At 38.6% G+C, this 22,699-nt stretch overlaps 1 protein-coding gene across 3 annotated transcripts in view; it reads left to right on the top strand.

Annotated features, from left to right (window-relative positions):
• erc2 (ELKS/RAB6-interacting/CAST family member 2) overlaps positions 1-22,699 on the top strand; it is a 122,238-nt gene that overhangs the window by 82,403 nt on the left and 17,136 nt on the right. For all 3 annotated transcript variants that reach the window (XM_051675684.1, XM_051675685.1, XM_051675683.1), the window contains 6 exons: positions 25-165; positions 2,636-2,671; positions 7,267-7,469; positions 20,413-20,533; positions 20,687-20,847; positions 21,851-21,998. In XM_051675684.1, the coding sequence (XP_051531644.1) occupies positions 25-165; positions 2,636-2,671; positions 7,267-7,469; positions 20,413-20,533; positions 20,687-20,847; positions 21,851-21,998 (810 nt within the window). The remainder of the gene's footprint in view (positions 1-24; positions 166-2,635; positions 2,672-7,266; positions 7,470-20,412; positions 20,534-20,686; positions 20,848-21,850; positions 21,999-22,699) is intronic.

The following is a 22,699-nucleotide window of genomic DNA, read 5'->3' as shown; positions in this document are numbered from 1 at the left end:
TCCTTTGTGTTCCTCATCCTCCAGTCGAGTCTCATAGATTTAAAGGAACACGCCTCGTCGTTGGCCTCATCCGGTCTCAAGAAAGACTCCAAACTCAAGTCCCTTGAGATTGCAATTGAGCAGAAGAAGGAGGAATGTAATAAACTCGAGACACAGTTACAAAAGGTCAGACTTTCTCTCTTAATATTTTTAATTGTGATATTGGTCCATATCGACCAAGCCAAATAGTTAGTCGATATTTGGCCATTTCGGGATTATTATCGCATCGGCCAATAACTATGCTCCCTTGACCAAATAAACAGAAGTGCTAGTTCCCTCTTGTATCAGTTCCAAAATATTGTTTTAGTAAATCAATCACTAAATCAGTGGACTAATCATTAATCAATACCACTGAAATTACTTTCAAGGACCTAGACAGTATTTTAATAGAATTGTTTTTTAACAGTGAAAACATGCGCTAAATTGATGTCTTTGACCGTGGTGCCATGTCTCGCTGTTTTTCAGTGTCTCGTGCAGGGGCGCCACATTTTTAGAAGGCGTGTCAAGCTACACTGTGTAACTTTTGGCCCTCTAGCGGTTGAAGCATAGAACTGCAAGTTACTTGCAGAGGAACACTGTTTTGGCAATTATGTCAGTCGGGCTTCGGCTCTGCTCTTCTGTGCTGATGAATCTGATGGTTTGAATACCAACAGTGTAACCATGGTTACAGGTGATCAACTTAGAGCGAATGTCACTAACAACAACAAAACTCGCCCCCTCCCCTAAAAAAAAAATACAAATAAAAAATAACGAAAGGAAGGAAAAGATGGATATCTAAAAAATATGTCTTATTAGCAGGTAGTAGCACATCTGCCGCTGTTTTTTGGACTTGTTGAGAACAATTGTTTCAAAATAAAATAACATTACAAAAGTTAGGCAACGATGACATTAGACATTACGATTGCTAGGCATATCAGATGAAGTCAGATATTGGAAACGGTGGAAATTATAACTTAGCTAGCAGGCAAAGACTATGGTAGTAACTGGTTTAGAGATTGGCATTGTTACCAGCATAAAGTCCTTCCTCGAAAATTCAATCGAAAGCACTACAGTACCACAATCCATAATAAAATGCCCCGTTTGAGTGGTTAACGCTATCTAACGAACTACTGCGGTAAGAGACGGTCCAATAAAACGGTCCAGGCCTGTCTCTTAATTTTATCGGTCCAATAAAATATCTTACTTGTCGAGCGAGAAAAACTCCATCTCTGTGTCAGTTTTAAATCCTTTCTTGGAGTTGTCGCCACCTCTGAAAAAGCCAAGCCGATGTTGTTTCGTGTTTTATTACAGGCTCTGACGCTTTCCCTTTTCGCTTGCAGACTCTTTTCGGTTCGAGGTTTCTTCATTTTGAAAGCGGGTGATTTCCCAGAGGGTTGCCTTTTTGAATGATCGATGGTCAGTGTTGCTAATTTATTGTGGCTACAAGCTGTCAGCTTCAAACTACTACAACACTTATCACCGCACATGATATGAACGCACTGGATAGCTGGACCTTCTTTTCTTTATTTACGGACGTGACGTAAACATGCATGGATGACTGACGGAAATATGCAATTTCCAGCTCTTAAGTATACAGCTCTAAAATATAAATAATTATTATAGGCCTAACGTAGTGAATCGGGTTAAGGCAAATACATGGTTTGGAAGATGGAGTGTTGGTGTACTTGCTCATTAATAACATTTTTTTAATTTATTACCAAAAATCCTTACATAGCGTAGTTTTAATAAGAACTTCAACTTTAAAAACAAGTCTTGAGTCATCTGTGTTCTGCCCTCTTCATTGCGCCGTTCTATTCGTTGGCCACTCATCTTAGGGGTTGTTTAGTGACTGCTCTGCGTAAACATGAGCGAGATGGATGGTTTTGATCGTTGTGCAATATCTCGCTGTTTTATTTATTGGTCACTCATCTTAGGGGCCATTCACACTGGATGCGTTTTGTGTCCGCACTGTTTTTTAATTGTTTTTCTGTGTAAACGCGCGAGAAGGACTATATGACTGCTTTGCCGTGTCTTGTTTTTTTCCCAGCATCTCATGCAGGAGTGCCGCATTTTTTAGACGTCATGTTAAAATAAAGTCCTACTTTTAAAAGCATATCTCAAGACACTTGTATCCTGTTCTATTCATAGCGCTGTCCTATTTGTTGGCCACTCATCTTAGGGGCCGTTCACACTGAAAGCGTTTAATAACAACTTCAACTTTTATAAATGCTCCTCAAACACCTGTGTTCTGTTCATTGTGTCTTGCTTTTTATAGCACAAGATGGTCTGAACGGCCCATTAGAAGACATCATTGGAACTTTATAAAAATTTTGATAAGATGTTGCGATGTGTTTGCGTAATTCTTTTCTGACAGCGGCTGCGTTTCAAAACCTTGTTTTAGCGTTTTGTTCAAAATGCTCTTTATGTAGGCAGATCAAGGTTCTGAAACAGCCAGGTTGTTCTGATGTTGCTCTCTGGTTACAAGTATTTACATTCTCCTGTGTAAAACATTATCATTAACCTGAAAGGAGGAGCTAATGATAATGCTTGTGTTTTTTTCCTGGGTCTTTCCTCCTCCTCCTCCTCATTTCTCATAATTCTCTCCTTTGCAATGTAGCAAGCAGAGCAGCTGTTCAGTCACATGAACAATCTTGTAAGTGTTTCTATGGATCTGTATATAACACAATAAAGGCATGAGGACACTGCACAGTTTCTTTCTTATGCTGTTGTTAAACCTGCTCTAAATTCTTCATTTTTTTAAATTGCAGAGATATACAGGAAACATAATTGGAGACCGTGCTGCCTAGATTTGTCATTTAAAGACATATATTTGTAATTTATGGTCTGATGAGTTTTAATTTTAGTTTAAAAAAAATAAAGGTGCATCCCATGATTAATGAAGCATTACTGTATGCATTTATTTACAGCCTTTTGTTGTAAGTGTGGGAGATGTCAAATAGAAAGACGTGGGAGTGCAGTTATTTGCAGCCATGTTATTGTTATTGTTGTACCACTACTGGCCTGCAGGGGGAACAGTTGCAAATGCTTCTTTATGGACAAGGTTTGCTTGATAATTTAAATAATGAAAATAATTTGCTTAAAAATAACAGATTATGTAACACCATTATCTAAAATAATTTAAATACAATAAATTTGGCATTCAGTTTGGCAAAAAATGTGAGCATGAATTACATATATGTATTATATATATATATATATATATATATATATATATATATATATATATATATACATTGGTGTGAAAAAGTGTTTGCCCCCTTCCTGATTTCTTATTTTTTGCATGTTTGTCACACTTAAATATTTCAGATCATCAAACAAGTTTAAATATTAGTCAAAGATAACACAAGTAAACACAAAATGCAGTTTTTAAATGAAGGTTGTTATTATTAAGGGAAAACAAAATCCAAACCTACATGGCCCTGTGTGAAAAAGTGTTTGCCCCACCTGTTAAAACATAACTTAACTGTGGTTTATCACACCTGAGTTCAATTTCTCTAGCCACACCCAGGCCTGATTACTGCCACACCTGTTCTCAATCAAGAAATCACTTAAATAGGACCTGCCTGACAAAGTGAAGTAGACCAAAAGATCTTCAAAAGCTAGACATCATGCCGAGATCCAAAGAAATTCAGGAACAAATGAGAAAGAAAGTAATTGAGATCTATCAGTCTGGAAAAGGTTATAAAGCCATTTCTAAAGCTTTGGGACTCCAGAGAACCACAGTGAGAGCCATTGTCCACAAATGGCGAAAACATGGAACAGTGGTGAACCTTCCCAGGAGTGGCCGGCCGACCAAAATTACCCCAAGAGCGCAGCGACGACTCATCCAAGACGTCACAAAAGACCCCACAACAACATCCAAAGAACTGCAGGCCTCACTTGCCTCAGTTAAGGTCAGTGTTCATGACTCCACCGTAAGAAAGAGATTGGGCAAAAATGGCCTGCATGGCAGAGTTCCAAGACGAAAACCACTGCTGAGCAAAAAGAACATTAAGGCTTGTCTCATTTTTGCCAGAAAACAAATTGATGATCCCCAAGACTTTTGGGAAAATACTCTGTGGACTGACAAGACAAAAGTTGAACTTTTTGGAAGGTGTCCCATTACATCTGGCGTAAAAGTAACACCGCATTTCAGAAAAAGAACATCATACCAGCAGTAAAATATGGTGGTGGTAGTGTGATGGTCTGGGGCTGTTTTGCTGCTTCAGGACCTGGAAGACTTGCTGTGATAAATGGAACCATGAATTCTGCTGTCTACCAAAAAATCCTGAAGGAGAATGTCCGGCCATCTGTTCGTGACCTCAAGCTGAAGCGAACTTGGGTTCTGCAGCAGGACAATGATCAAAAACACACCAGCAAGTCCACCTCTGAATGGCTGAAGAAAAACAAAATGAAGACTTTGGAGTGGCCTAGTCAAAGTCCTGACCTGAATCCTATTGAGATGCTGTGGCATGACCTTAAAAAGGCAGTTCATGCTCGAAAACCCTCCAGTGTGGCTGAATTACAACAATTCTGCAAAGATGAGTGGGCCAAAATTCCTCCACAGCGCTGTAAAAGACTCATTGCAAGTTATCGCAAACGCTTAATTGCAGTTGTTGCTGCTAAGGGTGGCCCAACCAGTTATTAGGTTTAGGGGGCAATCACTTTTTCACACAGGGCCATGTAGGTTTGGATTTTGTTTTCCCTTAATAATAACAACCTTCATTTAAAAACTGCATTTTGTGTTTACTTGTGTTATCTTTGACTAATATTTAAACTTGTTTGATGATCTGAAATATTTAAGTGTGACAAACATGCAAAAAAATAAGAAATCAGGAAGGGGGCAAACACTTTTTCACAACACTGTATGTATATATATATATATATATATATATATATATCACACACCGATAAGCCACAACATTAAAACAACCTGCCTAATAAAATGCTCTGACCCAGTCGTCTATCCATCACAATCTGACCCTTGTCATAGTTGCTCAGATCCTTACGTTTGCCCATTTTTCCTGCTTCCAACACATGAAATTCAAGAACTAACTCTTCACTTGCTGCCTAATATATCCCACCCCTTGACAGGTGCCATTGCAATGAGATAATCGATGTTATTCACTTCACCTGTCAGTTGTTATGTTGTGGCTGATCCACAACATTAAAACCACCTGCCTAATATTTTGTAGGTCCCCTTCGTGCCGCCAAAACAGCGCCAACCAGCATCTCAGAATAGTATTCTGACTTGATATTCATACCACAATTGTACAGAGCGGTTATCTGAGTTACCGTAGACTTCATCAGTTTGAACCAGTCTGGCCATTCTCTGTTGACTTCTCTCATCAACAAGGCATTTCTGTCCATAGAACTGCTGCTCACTGGATGTTTTTTGTTTTTTTGGCACCATTCGGAGTAAATTCTAGAGACAGTTGTGTGTGAAAATCCCAGGAGATCAGCAGTTACAGAAATACTCAAACCAGCTCATCTGGCACCAACAATCCTGCCACGGTCCAAATCACTAAGATCACCATTGTTTCCCCATTCTGATGGTTGATGTGAACATTAATTGAAGCTTCTGACCCGTATCTGCATGATTTTATGCACTGCACTGCTGCCACACGACTGGCTGATTAGATAATCACATGGATGATGTTGTGGCTGATCAGTGTTTGTGTGTGTTTATATACATACACACACATTTAGAAAATTCTTTAAAATATCATGCAGTTTTTTTTTGTTTTGTTTTTTTGTAATAAGAAATGTGTAAAACTTGATTTTATTTCATCCATAAAATTGATACTTAGATCTGGTGCACTTCACAAAAATGTATCTTTTTCAGAATTTTGCATGTACGATCTCACATCTTGTTTAATATCCTTTAATAGTCGTAATCATTTTTAAATAAACAAACTAAATGTAGCAGCAATGCTGAGAAAAGCACCCAAACCAACAAAATAAAACTGACAGCAGTGTGAATCAAATGGACAGTTCCATTTAGATACATAAGGACGGCTCTTATGTTCAAAAATGAAACATTGTGTTGTTTCCTCATGCTTCCAATGTCGAATACTAATTTGTTTTCTTGAAAGTGAATACACAGGTGCTCAAATTCATATGTTTGGCTATTTAAAAGCAACCGCATTGCAAAGAACCTTACCACTGGACCATGGAGCAATTATCCAAATGGCTTTATGGTTGCATGTTGTATTGCATGATTCATCATGGTCATGTGTGTTTAATTCCACCCTTGTCATGTGTACATTTTGAGATTTCTAGAAAGTAGTCTTGTTAAAACATTTATCACACACTCAGTATTTTTTTAAGTTGTCTACTAACAGTTAACAACAGTTTGTGTACATGCATCACAGGAGATTTATGTAATGTTTTGTATTTTTTCTGAAAGTCTTGAAACAATTCCACTACATCTCAAATGAAAAATTACTGATGGAAATTCTAATTATTTTTATACATTTTTGCAATAATATGTCTTGTTAATTCTAATTTCATCTTATGTATCCTAAATACACAATTAAAAAATATATTTACACTTTTTGCGTAATTTACAGCTCGACTGAAAATGACAACCAAGAAAAATACTCCACTCACAAGTGATGTTTACCTTGATTTTCCTTCATCAAACAGCACATTTTTAATCTCAAGCATGCTCTTTATTGAATTTTTTTTTTGAATTGGTTAAAGCTGAAGTATGTAACTTTTTCTGTGTTAAAATTCTTTCTGCTATCCCAGCTTAATATGTAGAGACAAACATAAGTAAGCCATTCATAGGCAAATGTTCTCAAAAACTGTAAGCACTGTCTTTCTGTCTGTTTTGAGCAACCGGCTTAGACCCGCCCAAACAACGTTATTCAATCAATGGCGTGAGTTAGGGGTGGGACAATCTCTTTGTTTGACCAACAGCAGAAGGGGGGTGTATTCAGAAAGCTGTTTTGAAAATAAAGTTTATTTTTGCAATTCCATTTGGTGGCGCATAAATTACATACTTCAGCTTTAACAAGCACACTAACTTATAAAAAAATTATTAAGTTAACTTGGCTGTATTATATTTATTTATTTATTTTCATTTTTTTCTTTGTAAAGAGCCTAACACCTCTTGTTTACATCATGTTACATCTCCCTTGCAACAATAGCACGCAAACCTGAAAGTATTTCTGCATTCCTCCTTTTGATGTTGTGTTTTTTTACCTGTTTCCATGGTGATGCCTTTCCATGATCTTCATACAGAAAGCCCATGAGGTGGAGGTAAAGCAGAGCTCACGTGGGAACCCTGAGTATGGGGACCGGGTCAAACTGTTGGAGAAAGAGGTGTCCTTCTACAAAGAAGAGTCCAGCAAAGCCCAGAATGAGGTGGAGAGGTTACTGGAGATACTGAGTGAGGTGGAGACTGAGAAAAATGACAAGGATAAGAAGATCGCAGAACTGGAGAGGTGAGTAAAGACTACACTTATTTACCTTTTAATACTGATGCTTTTAGGCCTTTTCAATTACATATACACTACCAGTCAAAAGTGTGGACACACTTGACTGAATGTAATGTATACAGTATATCTCATGAACTTAAAGACCTTTTGATCTAAAGGCTTATGCTTGAATGTTTGAAATTAATTTTGTAGATAAATATAAATGTGCTTATATATATATATATATTGGTTTTTTTACATTTTTTTTTTTTACATTTTAAATTTAAATTACATTTAAAAAATAATGTTTTATGAAGTGAAGGAAAGCAACCAACAGGTGCCCATCATACATGTGAACTTAATCATTTTAATGACTTTGCTATTATTCTAATAAAATAGTAATATTAAATAATTTAGGTGCGTCCAAACTTTTAGTAGTGTAGTGTATATATTCAAATAAAAATTCACTAGGTGTAAAGTATGCTACACAAGGAGCAATTACTAGTTTACTGTAAACGCTGGTGTCGACAGCATCAGTCAACAGTTGACTTTACTTTAGCCCCTAATATCAAATTCTGTTGGAGTTTAACATCAAAATGCTGATGTTGAGGGCTGTTTTGTTACTGATGCAGTACAAACCAGGCTGTACTCTGAGATATGTCGTCAATAATGCATCTCCTAGTAGTGAAATATGATGATAAAATATTTTTGCTGTTTCCATATAATTATTCATTCATAAGGTCATCAGTATTCTGTATTTCTTTAATGTTTTGAATATTAATATTGAGCTTGCTGAAGTAGTTGTGAATCGCCTCTCTCGCTCTCTGTGCTGTGATATATGCATTTCTCGACAGATCTGTGTGTGTGTTTGGCATGTTCTTGTATAAATTCTTGGATTAATCCATTCAGTAGTCCATCTAAATATTGGGTCCATTCTAGTCTTGTATGTTCAGGTTCCACATGGTCGTAAAAGGGTTGTTCACACTGACTGTGATTTCTAGCAACAAAGTGTCCTCATGATTGACAGCAGCTGCTGGCGATGCACTGTGGACATGTCCATAGACACAACAAATTAAGAAAAGAGTAACTTCATGCAAATGAGAAGCTGTGTAAGTGCCAACTACCAATAGGAGAGAAGATAGTGGAGCACACGATCTGTCTCATGTGAGAAAAAGTAGTCAAGTGTAGGCAAGATGGAGGAACACTGATCTCACTGTGCATTAGACAATAGCAGTTCAAAAATTCTGCTGCTGAAATCGGTCTGTGCTTCCCGAAATTCAAGCCACTGCCCCCTGTGGCCAAAGCTGGATGTGTTGTTGAATGTATGGGCACATGTGAGCTCCAGTTTCTGGGTGAAATGTCCACAGAGGGGCGTCAAAAGCAAGTTGTATTTTTAAATGAAAATTATTTAATACAGTCAACAGGTGAGTGACTCCAAAAGCAACCAATTGGCCCGGTTGCTAGGGAGGGTAGGGCCACGTTGGGTTAACCTCCTCGTGGTCGCTATAATGTGTGGTTCTCGCTCTCAGTGGGGCCCGTGTGAGTTGTGCGTGGATGCCATGGAGAATAGCGTGGGCCTCCACACGCAATTATGTCTCCATGGTAATGTGCTCAGCCACGTGATAAGATGCGCTGATTGACGGTCTTAGACGTGGAGGCAACTGAGATTTGTCCTCCGCCACCCGGATTGAGGTGAGTCACTACGCCACCATGAGGACCTAGAGCTCATTGGGAAATTGGGCATTCCAAACTGGGGAGAAGAAGGGGAGAAAATGAAAATTAAATAAAAAAAAAAAAAATACAGTCAACAGGAATGCGTATATTATGAACCAAACACTCTAATCCAAACCTGAACAGTTTTACTGTTTAATGCTATTTGTTTCTGCCTACATACATATGGTAAAATTAACATAAAATATAATAACTGTAATATAAATAAACAATATTTTATAATAATAAAATTTAAAAAATGATTCCAAGCATTCCAGTTGAGTTTGATTTATGCATTTACATAATTAAAATATTTATCTTGTTCATGATATGATGATAATGCAATGCTGCAGTTTCTTTAGACCATTTCAAGAATGTTAACAGAAGCAAACGAATTAGAGCGCTACTGGCCTTGGAGCACTTCCGGTATCATTACCGGATACTTTAAATAAGGCTCTGAGTTAACATATTTTCTCAAAGAACATCAAACTTTTACCTGAAGTGACTTTTTCAGATGTGTTGTTGACACTAAGCGTCTACATGAGAGAGGTGGTGAAATTGTATCATAGTTTAGATGCTCACAATTATTTCCTCGGCGGAAAAATCGGGAATATTAGATCTCTCCTATTATAATCAATGAAGCCGTTCAACAAAGCTTTCTACGTGACCTGCGGACAAGGTAAGGATTTATTTTTTTGTGTTTATAATTTGTAAGTCGTTTTGGATAAATGGCTGCTTAATGATTAAATGTAATAGTAAATGACTTGCGCAGCTTCATTCATTATAATGGGAGTGATCTATATTCACTTTTAGAGCTCTATCTATCAAACTTAAAATTAGTTGGCATTAGGGATGGGCGATATGATAATATATATCGTGGCGACGATATAAAGTGTCAACCGATAGAGATTTTGCTATATCGTATACATCGCGATATGTAAATATCCATGTACGCAGCGTGTGCGTATCTATCAGTGGGCACGCTTCACATGAGACTGAAACCAGACTTTAGCGAGGAATTGGGTTGTTGCTGGTAAAATTTGCGCGTGCTGGTTTAGCGCCAGATTCACTAAAGGAATTGTGCAGATCAGGCAACACCGCAAACGTGCCCACAAACTCGTTGCTGATTCTTTCCCATTCTGAATTTTCGGGCTGATTCTGAGCACTATATAGCAGAGGACGCAGGAGAAATTCTCAAGGAGAAAATTATATAAGAAGAAATAATTTTCATTTAAGAAGTATTTATTTGACTGACTAGATTTTCCAAAAATAAGCATTACAAAATAGTTATTTATTATGTTAACCGATTTTTATTGGTTTTCCAGAACCAATCGTTATCATGATATAAAATGACTCGTATCGTGATTTAAGATTTTGGTCATATCGCCCACCCCTAGTTGACATAAATGTGGTTCACCTACCAGAGATGAGATGTGTGCAGTGGTTCATTTGTCCATTCGTCCGTTTCTTTTTCGGAGATCTAAACACTTTAATTTCCTTCAGTTCCAGGCATCCAGGCAGCATCCAGCCACCAAACAACGTGTTCCACATTTTAATAATGCCAATTAATGACAGTCATGTTTATGTTAGTAAGTTTAGTCATGTTAAAGTCACTATGAATGAAGAACCTCCCGCTTTTGTTTTGAGTAAGTATGAAATTTTGTTTTGAGATAGTAGGAAATGTTCAAGGAACAAAGACGTCACTTCCTTAAATGGATGAATAGTCCTTGAAATGGTTTATACCAGGGGTGCTCATTGCGTCGATCGCGATCGACTGGTCGATCGCAAGACAACCACTGGTCGATTTCGTTATCAGGTCAAATGGTAAGGGGATTAGAGAGAGAAACTACTCAAATAACAGAATTCTTTAAATCTTTTTTTATTTCCTCGTTTCAGCTCCCACGCGGGTGGATTTCCAAAACATAGCATGGCAGGAGAAGACTCATTCATATTTATGAGGAAAGCTCTTCCTGATTGGTTACGGTTACGATTAGGGGTAGGTCTATAGTTTCTCCGACCAATCAGGGAGTGCTTTCCTGATAATTATAACTGAATCATCCAATCAGGTATCGCTTTCCTCGTAAATATATATTACTCTTCCCCTGTCATCCTAGGTTTCAAAAACTCACACAGGCTGTCTCGTTTGGAAGGCTGCATGCTAGGTAGGACGCGTCCTTTGAAGGCTGCAGTATACCGAGTGCCCTCCTTTAAACAAGCCTCATTTAAACGAGATGGCCTTCGTAGGACAAACGGAAACGGAATGTAACATGGTTGCTATGACAGCACGCCACTCTTTAACAAGCGCGAGCGCTTTGAGTGAGAAGGGAACAACGGCTGTGTCTCATTTGGAAGGCTGCATCCTCCAGAGGTCTCGTTTCTCGGTCTTTGAATGCGACCTTCTTTCACGGGAATTCTGAGGATGCATGAGGTGTATTCTTCGTGGGCACTCACAACCCACAATTCTTTGCTTCAACGGAAATGTCTAAAAAAAAATAACGCCAATTTCCCCGTAAATATGATGTTCAAATGCAAGTAATGGTAATTCCCAAGTTGAAGTACCTCAGTAGATGGGTGCAGAGTATAATAATATGTATTACTATATTAATATATAATTAAAATAAAGTATTAGACTAAAAGTACACCTGTAAAATCTATTTTCTTTTCTCTGTACACCTTTATAACTCTCCTAAAATTTACCTCATACATTCCCTTCTAAAGGGACTTTGTTACCTTCTCACTCGAAGAGCTCCCGCTTGTTAAAGAGTGGCGTGCTGTCATAGCAAACATGTTACATTCCATTTCCGTTTGTCCTACGAAGGCCATCTCGTTTAAATGAGATTTGTTTAAAGGAGGATGCTCGGTATACTGCAGCCTTCAAAGGACGCGTCCTACCTAGCATGCAGCCTTCGAAACGAGACACAGTCAAGTCTCTTTGGAAGGGAATGTATGAGGTACATTTTAGGAGAGTTATAATGATGTAAACAGAAAAGAAAATAGATTTTACTGGTGTAATTTTAGTATAATACTTTATTTTAATTATATATTACTATAATTCTACATATTATATACTCTGCACCCATCTACTGAGGTACTTCAACTTGGGAATTAACATTCCTTGCATTTGAACATCATATTTACGGGCAAATTGGTATCATTTTTTTAGACATTTCCGTTGAAGCAAAGAATTGTGGGTTATGAGTGCCCACGAAGGATACCCCTCGTGCATCCTCAGAATTCCCGTGAAAGAAGGTCACATTCGAAGGCTGCATTCGAAGTGTTCTGCTCGCTTTTCTGAAACGAGACAGCCTCGATGACGTATGCGGCCGTCAAATGCGACCTCCAGAGGATGCAGCCTTCCAAACGAGACACAGCCACTGTCTGACAGACAGCGTCTTTTTGTGTGCGTGTGTTGTGTGAGTGCTCACGTAATGTGGATACGGGGCTGTGAGGTCAAATACATTTCAAAATGCCTGTCTTAGCAAGGTATTGATAGAAACACAGTTAGTTTTGTCTGAAGTAAGCATAAACACCAGTAAAAAAAAAAAACAAAATTGTATCAAGTTCTGTGCATGAATACTTGCAGCCTGACAGACCTGCCACTGTCGGTGTCATTAATATTAACAACAATAACAAGAAAATAACTCATTGCTCTTGGCTGGATAACTTTAGTAGCTTTAAAAAAAAATATGAATGTATTATAATCATACAGTTAAGACATGTAATCCATGAGAATGTAAGAATGTTTACTTGAATACTTGATACTAGTGTTAATAGGAACGGCCACCATGGCACATCACACTGTCAGTGTGAACGGCCCTTAAAAGTTTTGAGTGTCAGACAGTCAGTTAAATTCCTCAGATTCTCCAGCTCTGGCTCAAAGTCTTGTTGTATTTTCTCAGTTGCTTTTTCATGCTTTTGGGGTTATTGTTGTTTGATTAACCATGTGTGTTTCTGTTGTTTTTTACCGTTTCGTCAACTCTTTCACTGTTCTGTCTGTTGGACCTCCTTCTCTTCCTCCTGTTTTTCCATGTTCCTTCACCTTCTGTCATAAAAAACTTGTTACTTTTGTTATAATTTGTTTATCATTCTCAATTGTGTTCTTCCTCCCAAATGTCCTTCATCTTCTCTGCGTTTATCTCAATGGCTTCTGGATTTTGGTTTCCATCCATCCATCCATCGTCTCTGTCTTAAACTCACCCCATCCCTGCACAACTCCATCCATAACTCCTTCACTTTGGCCTAGCCCCCCTTACCCATCTGTGTCCGCTGCCCGTCCCTCGCCCCGCCCTGGTGGCAGAGCCCCCTCTGACCCTCTCCCCTCTGTGTCCGCTGCCCCCCAACAGATTGGGGGCATGGTGTGGGACTTCCTGGGAAAGTGAGTGCTCTGTCCTGGCACCACGGCTCGGCTGCATTTATCTGTCTGCAACTGCTAGGGCTCTTGTGCCTGTCTAATGCCTTAATTTCCCTGTTGCACGGCTGTCGGTCATCCACTGATTTTTCCATGGGATGTGTCTGCCACAGCATTCAGATTAATGGTCATCCAAAATGCTTTTTGCAGTGGCCAGTTATTTAACTATTACATTTGGTCCCCCCACTCCTGAATATGTGGTTACAGACCACATATTGTAATGCTTAAGATATATGACACATTTTTTAAGGATATTTATGTAAAAACTTGTGGATCATAACAGCCCAGAAATTAAGTACCAAGTAAAATGTGTGCATTATGAGTTTTGTGGCTATGTATTCGATTTATTGTGCATGTTGAAGTGTATGGCTCTGTTCCAAACTCTGATAAGCTGCCTCCCTGTCTACAAAGGCAGCTACTTATCCAAAATGGAACCTTATAGCTGACTGATTATAAAATCTCTTCACGGGCAGAAATTATGTTAATGGTCACTCATGCACATCACATCTAATGCATTTGACACAAGAACTCGAATATCACACACAGTTCATTCATTAGCAAACGATTGAACAGTCTGATATTAGCATGTTGCTAAGCTAATGTTTCTGATGAGCACAAAAAAATACATAGCCCACAAAAATATTGGCAAAAATGTATAGATACTATCTACAGTGTCTCTCTCTCTCTCTCTCTACACATTCAGTGGAATCCTATATATTGGCCAAAACAAGGCACTTTATAAGCCAGCATTATTTTAGGTGCATGCCTATGATACCTAAAAATGTTGCCTGGGTAGGCAGCTCACTAGATTTTGGAATGGAGCTTCTGTGTACATTACCTGGGTGCATGTTTCTTTTTATCATTATACTTGTTTTCTGATTTGTATATTATGCTGAGTAATAATTATGATGTTTCTTTGTTTTTTGTGAAAACTCTCCTAATGTTAATCAAAATTGTTGCTTAGTTTCATTACAGTAGTACTTTTCTTTTCTACATTGTGTGGTGAATAGACCTTTTTCACAGAATGATGACACATTTCCGCCTTATTTAGCAGCGTAAATCTAGCAAACTTTTTATATGATAATTTTTTTAAATATTGAGTGTAAGTTTATAACATTATGCTTTGTGCTATATTACCCTGGAATTAGTTTTAAAAAATGAATTACCACAGCTGTGAGGGGTTTTTGATTACAGCTGCTGAGAGAGTGACCGTATATTTGGCATCGTCTTAATCCACTGCGATTAAAAAAAAAAATCTTCTGGATTTTTTCATTTTTTTCTTTTCTCTTGGAGCAAGTTGGTAAGTTAAAATAACATTTGCTCACTCCCATTCGCCGCTGTCGAAGTTTACCCTGCAATCGTTTACTTCCATGTTCTAAAACCTGGAGTGTGAAAAAGGTCTATGATGTGTGTTAACTGCACACTTGGTATATCTATAGTGCTGATGTTGGCATGGCAGCATGTTGATGTGTAGACATATTCCAAAAAGATACTAAGATTAAAAGGGTAGTTCACTCCAAAATATAATTTCGGTCAAAATGTACACTACCCTTATGTTTTTCCAAACCTGTATGATATTCTTTCTACTGTTAAACATGCTGCTTTTTGCTATAGAATGAAAATTAATGGAGAAGAGTGCTGTCATAAAGAAAAAAAGAAAAGAAAAAAACATTAGAGTAGTCTATTTGACTTGTGTGCTGTATTACAAGATTTCTAAAGCCATATAATAGTGTGAGGAACAAACTAAAATGTAAGTCATTTTTCAATGAAAATCTTCTCATAACGACTTCCAATTTGGTCTGTTCTGCCAGAGCTCTCAAATCTCATTTGCGTTCACATATTTTCAATTCTGTAGCATCAAGACACATCGTGCCAGATTTGATGCCAAGAAAGTCAGATGAGTTTGAAACAACAGGAGGGTAGTGTAATGGGGTAGAGGGTGATTAAATGATGACAGAAGTTTCACTTTTGGGATAACTATTCCTTTAAACCCTGAAATTAGACTTGGAACAATAGCTTTTCACATGGATTTGTTAACTAATGCCAGTGAAATCCCTAAGAAAGTTGATTATTTGTATGACATCTCAACCCGCAGTTATGACTTAACACTACTTTACACTCACACACACAAATCAGTCACGCTTCTGTGCTCTTTGTGTTTGCCGCTCACTGTTGCTGGCAAATAAGGGCTCTCTCAAAGCGGAGACCCTTTACTGACCCTAAAACATCTGTTTCACCTGCTAATTTGCATCTTCTCTCCCCTTGACCAATCATATTGCTGCTGCCTTACACCCCTTCCCTTCAGCTCCTCCTCCTTTTAAAACATCTCCTCATAATCTCTTCTCCTCACTCACTGCTCTGTTCTCCCCTCTTCTGAATGGTTCCTCTCTATCCCCACCCACCTTGGCCTGCGAAATTTCCCCAAATGGCCATCTTGCCGGCCTGCATGAGATGTTCCACAGCACTGCAGGCCCTATTCTGCTCTGTGAATGAGCTGGGTTTTTTAGGTAGGGCTTTACTACTCGGCAGAGTCTGGTGATCCTCAAGTGTGTAGGTTTGCACCTTTATGCCTGAGCGCTCTTGCCCCATTTGCTCCCGTTTTTCTCCTTATTAGTTATTAATTAATAGTCATTTTGAAACAAGTTTAAAACATGACCACTTACATGAGATGAAGACTCTAGTCATATCAGTAACCTTATAATAGCTGTTTATATCTACATGAAGAGGGTCCTCTCATGGTGACTGCCATGTTATGATCACATGTCAGCTGAATATTACTCACTTAATCTCAGTAACCGTTCTGTTATTGCACACTTTTACAGAAGGATTTAATTGACCATGGCTGACTGTGAATAGTACATTTTTACAACAAAATTGGGAACAAAAAACATTTGCATTTGAATTGTGCTGCATCCATGCCACCAGTGTATGGCCGGGCGTACACGGTGCGATTTTCATAGCATTCCATCGTGCAAGTTCTCGACCAATTTTTCCCTGTCAGGAATAATCGCGTGGAATTTGTTGGTGCTCGTGTGGTCACGGCTCGCATCATGTGAGAGGAATTACGAGCGGAGCCGAGCAACTTACGACCTCTTGATAATATTAAACATGTCTAAATAATTTGGGCACTGTCGTCTTGAATTTGTGAGGTGTGTGCTGTTAAACGAGCCAATTTGGCGATCTACGTGAAGTTGACCAATCAGAAGGTGTTACAACTCGCTATGAAAACTATGAAATATATGAAAACTGAGTGTTCATGAAGATTTTACACATTTCGAATGAGAAGGATCTGACAGAAAAGTCATACAGGATCTTTGCTCTTCAACCTTGGTGTTAGAAAAAAAAAATCTTTATCACTCTGACAGTTGCAGGGTTGTAAAATTTTCAAGGGCTACATTCAGAGGCAAATTGCATCCATTCTATAATGGTATATACATGATAGTGAATGTGTGATAGATGTTTTTGACTCCCCAAGCATGAGTCTTGTGAAACTAAGGCTTGAAGGGTGAAAGTTCTACCTGTCAGTCACTAAAACAAGATTTTAAAACTTTGCCAGCTATTCAAAATCAACATGCAGTGACACAGATGAGAAGCAAGCACATCTTCACTAAAATAACATTTAAAATTTGGCTCTAAACGTCATATTTGCGCTTAGAATAAATTCAAGTAGGCCTATAATTGGCGGAAATGGTTCACCGATTTTGCACACTTTCTTTTTAATCTTGTACTTTTTCTGACTTTATCATGCAGTAGTAACACACTGACACAATGATTGATGTATACGGTCATGAAATCAGACAGCCTCTGCTCAAAATCCATACAGTGCATCTGGAAAGTATTCACAGCGCTTCACTTTTTCCACATTTTGTTATGTTACAGCCTTATTCCAAAATAGATTAAATTAATTATTTTCCTCAAAATTCTACAAACAATACCCCATAATGACAACGTGAAAGAAGTTTGTTAGAAATCTTTGCAAATGTATTAAAAATAAAAACGAAAAAAAAAAACACACATGTACATAAGTATTCACAGCCTTTGCTCAATACTTTGTTGAAGCACCTTTGGCACCAATTACAGCCTCAAATCTTTTTGAGTATGACGCTACAAGCTTGGCACACCTATTTTTGGGCAGTTTCTCCCATTCTTCTTTGCAGGACCTCTCAAGCTCCATCAGGTTGGATGGGGAGCGTCGGTGCACAGCCATTTTCAGATCTCTCCAGAGATGTTTAATCGGGTTCAAGTCTGGGCTCTGGCTGGGCCACTCAAGGACATTCACAGAGTTGTCCCGGAGCCACTCCTTTGTTATCTTGGCCGTGTGCTTAGGGTCGTTGTCCTGTTGGAAGATGAACCTTCACCCCAATCTGAGGTCCAGAGGGCTCTGGAGCAGGTTTTCATCAAGGATGTCTCTGTACATTACTGCATTCATCTTTCCCTCGATCCTGACTAGTCTCCCAGTTCCTGCCGTGAAAAACATCCCCACAGCATGATGCTGCCACCACCATGCTTCACTGTAGGGATGGTATTGGCCAGGTGATGAGCGGTGCCTGGTTTCCTCCAGACATGACGCTTGCTATTCAGGCCAAAGAGTTCCATCTTTGTTTCTCATGGTCTGAGAGTCCTTCAGGTGCCTTTTGGCAAACTCCAGGCGGGCTGTCATGTGCCTTTTACTGAGGAGTGGCTTCTGTCTGGCCACTCTACCATACAGGCCTGATTGGTGGAGTGCTGCAGAGATGGTTGTTCTTCTGGAAGGTTCTCCTCTCTCCACAGAGAAACGCTGGAACTCTGTCAGAGTGACCATCTGGTTCTTGGTCACCTCCCTGACTAAGGCCCTTCTCCCCCGATCGCTCAGTTTGGCCGGGCGGCCAGCTCTAGGAAGAGTCCCGGTGGTTCCAAACCTCTTCCATTTATGGATGATGGAGGCCACTGTGCTCATTGGGACCTTCAATGCTGCAGAAATTTTTCTGTACCCTTCCCCAGATCTGTGCCTCGATACAATCCTGTCTCGGAGGTCTACAGACAATTCCTTGGACGTCATGGCTTGGTTTGTGCTCTGACATGCACTGTTAACTGTGGGACCTTATATAGACAGGTGTGTGCCTTTCCAAATCATGTCCAATCAACTGAATTTACCACAGGTGGACTCCAGTCAAGTTGTAGAAACATCTCAAGGATGATCAGTGGAAACAGGATGCACCTGAGCTCAATTTTGAGTGTCATGGCAAAGGCTGTGAATACTTATGTACATGTGATTTTTTTTTTTTATAAATTTGCAAAGATTTCAAACAAACTTCTTTCACATTGTCATTATGGGGTATTGTGTGTAGAATTTTGAGGAAAATAATGAATTTAATCCATTTTGGAATAAGGCTGTAACATAAAATGTGGAAAAAGTGAAGCGCTGTGAATAATTTCCAGATGCACTGTATCTGTCAAATGTCCAAAAGCAATTGGAATAATTATCAGTCAATGTTTAAAAACAAATCCGTAAACAATGTAGATTTTTCAGTTAATGCAGCCCCTGGCCATACCGTCTTCTTTTTTACTTGTAAATCGCAAGCTATTACTGCCACAAGGAATTAAAATCTCCTTTTCTGGCTTTATGCTTTGTATTGATAATAGCGTGAAAATTAATGCGATTGCTTCGAAATTGACCAGGTTAAATTTGTGTAGTGTACCAATGCATCTTTATGATTATCAAATAAACTCGTATCATGTGCAGGAGCTCACAAACTCCTAAGTCTCAAAACTCGAACCGTGTACGCTTAGCCTAAATCCAAGATGACGTACATAAAAAAAAAAAATACTGAGTGCACCTTTAATGCCAGGTGTAAACAGGCTTTCACTTGACTCTTTCCAGTTGTTTTCTGCATTATTTAAACAGATTCTAAGGTTTTTCTTAATTTTACTTCTTTCTTTTTTTGCCTCTTCCCATTTGCTGTATTGTGGTTTCCTTTCTACCTGTTCCTGCCCTTCTTGCTTCCTTCCTCCTTCCTCTTTCTCCTCTCCTCAACCGCCAGTCTTGCTCCCAGGTAAGTAGGGTGTTTCTCAAGTGTTCACCTGAGAGATGAGACCATCTCAGCTCTCACAAATTTATCTCTTTAACCCTGCAAGGCATTCTGAGCAATAAGCCAAGCCTGTAAGATGCGTTTTGTCTGTGACTCACCCTCATAATAGTCTCATGTGTCTCATGTTCTCACATTGGCACATGTGTCATGGTTATGCTAAACCTAGGAATGCGTCATTTCATGAGTATTATGTTCTTGTTTTATAGTTGTTCTAATTAATCACAAATTCCTGAAATACATTCGCCCCAAAAAGTATTTGGACACTTAAGCCACACTTAAAGTATGAATTTCACTGTATTATGTAAAAGAATATCCAACCAAGAGGCATCTACCAACAAATGCTGCTAGAACTTTTCTCAGATCTGACTTTCTGAACCTTTTTTCTGGTCCCAAGGTAATTTTTACTGGATGTATAAAGTCAGTTCCTCTCAGGTTTACACAGGTGTCCTAGCTCAGTAACTACAGTTGTAATGTATTGCTGTTGACTTGTATCACTAATGTATGACAACCGTAAAGTGTCCATACTTTTGGTGTACATAAAGTGTACATAAAATACTTTTTTTGTGAAATGTTTATCTTGAAAAGTGTGCTTGCTTTATCTTTCTTTGAAATAAATGCCACTACCTTAATTATTTTGTTATCTAATGATGACATTTTGTACATGTTTAAGTGCAAGTAAATTGTCTGAATACTTTTTGGGGGACTATTATCGTAAGGTGTTAGGTTAGGTCGTGTTTAGGTATAAAAACCAGCTATTCAGGTGACAATCTGTTTGTTTTCAAAGGCAAAGCAAGGATCAAAATAAGAAGGGCCCAGGCATCAAGCTTGGCCCACAGATGGACAAAAAAGGCACCGGGAACATCTTGCAAGATCAACGCAAGGATAATCCAATTGACAACCCAAAGGTGTGTATGTGTCTTTTACACCTGTGAATGGAGATATCTTTAGATTTCCTCTTGAAGAGAACACTTCAAATCCTACAAGTCTTTCAGCAATGGTGACTAAAAGGTTTTCTTTTTCTTTTCTGTTCCTTTCACCTGTTTTTCTCACTCTCTTAGATGGAAGAGGTAATGAATATTTTGGAAAAGACGAGACAGGAGCTGGATGCCACCAAACAGCGTCTGTCTTCCACCCAGCAGTCTCTGGCTGAGCGCGACAGCCATTTGACCAACCTCAGACAGGAACGTAGAAAACAACTTGAGGAGATCTTGGAGATGAAGTGAGAATTGCGTGATATTCTCTTTTTTCTTGCGCCTGGACTCGGTTTTATTTTTTGTAATAATTGGTGCCTTAAAGGCCCTGGCAAATTTACGGAGAAGTTCTTCTTTGTTGTTCGTTTCGAGGAGCATTTAAATATGAGGACACCAAAGACTACACGTAAAACAAACTAATGTGACATAAAAATGTGTTATCATTGACTTCATACTTCATTCTATGTGTAGAATTCACACGAGATCAGTAAAATAAGCTGTTTTAACCACTCGATGATGAATTAAAGTAACATACATGAAGTAGATAATGTGTAGTTTTGTCATGTTTATATTCTGCATTTGTGGCACTAATGCGCTAATACGTGGCCATAATATGTGGCGGTTACTTTCGGTTATTGTAATTTATGATGCCACTGATACTACTGCAAAGATGGGTGTATGAAAGAGTGTTAATTGCTAGAATACAGACAAAAGAATGATGATAGGCATCCCTTTTGGCAGATGAGTGAATGGCTTTCGACTGATGGCACATGAGTGAAGCAGCAAATCAAAGTGAGTAAATGGGCACTTGGAGTGTTTAAGTAGGTTTGATTCATTTTGTAGACAAATAAAAAATAAAAAAATTACATGATGTGTTTTTGGAAAATGTCTCTATGCTTACAAATACAGCTGTAGTTAAGTTTGCACCAGCTCGCTAATGTGCATGCTGGTGTGTTCATTTCAACTGAGCTCCCGGTCACACTTACAGATGACGTGGACTAATGGCAGTGAGAAGTTTTTAGCAGCCAGTATGAAGTTTTCCTAAAAAGTTTGCACTGGGCGAGCTGTTACGAACCACGAAACGAACTCATACACCTTTGTTTTTGCCAGATTTTGTTCTAAATGTCACCCATTCATTCTTAGATTCCATATATAGTATGCCGGGGTCTTAAAGGTATTTAGTGTAAGTTCCTTTCTTAAAACCTGATCAATGTACATGCCTACACATCTCACAGTATCTGTTCCTCACAGACAACAGGCTCTGCTCGCAGCCATTAGTGAAAAGGATGCTAACATCGCTCTGTTGGAGCTGTCCTCCTCCAATAAGAAGAAGACTCAAGAGGAAGTTTTGGCCCTGAAGAGAGAAAAGGATAGACTGATGCATCAACTCAAACAACAGGTCAGCAAATATCAAAAGGAAATGAGTCACAGTAGTGCTCTAGCTGTTGTAGATGACTATATAATTGTCATTAAGTTACTTAAAGTTACAAACATTTAATTAAATGTTTAAGGTCCTTTTTCAAATGTGGTTCTCTTTATTTTTTTTTCCAGTTCCCACATGCGTAGTTGCGATTACTGTATGTAGCATAAAGTTAACATAGTATATCAAATAGTCTTTTGTTGCTTTTTAAAAAAATATGTATGTTTTGTAGATTTTTACTAAGTGTGGTCCGCAGTTTATTCTGGCCAAGAAACACCCAATTAGACAGGAAAATGCCACCTGACCAACATGTAAATTGACCAAAGAGTTTATTTTATGTGACGTTTAGGGGCAGGTAAATTATGGATCAGTGATACCACAATAATAGCAATGCAAAATATTGGTAACTTTTTTAAATAACAGAAATCATCATTTCTAAAGACAACACCATAGGCTTCCGGTTTAGGTGGCATAGTAGATGGGAGCAAAACTTTTAGCTCCCAATAGTCAGTGAGATTAATCCCCTGAATCCAAATATCAAACAAGATATCTTGATATCTTGCTCGGGTACGAAAACAAGAAGTTGGAAATCTTTTAACAGTCAACTGTTAGACAATTAAAAATGTCTATAAAGAAATGAAAATGATACAGGGGATGTTGACCCCACTATTTTATGGGAT

The sequence above is a fragment of the Myxocyprinus asiaticus genome, chromosome 37 (genome assembly GCF_019703515.2).
Source record: "Myxocyprinus asiaticus isolate MX2 ecotype Aquarium Trade chromosome 37, UBuf_Myxa_2, whole genome shotgun sequence".
Classification (NCBI taxonomy): domain Eukaryota; kingdom Metazoa; phylum Chordata; class Actinopteri; order Cypriniformes; family Catostomidae; genus Myxocyprinus; species Myxocyprinus asiaticus.
Note: the sequence above shows the minus strand (reverse complement) of the source record. Positions and strands in the feature narration are given on the sequence as shown.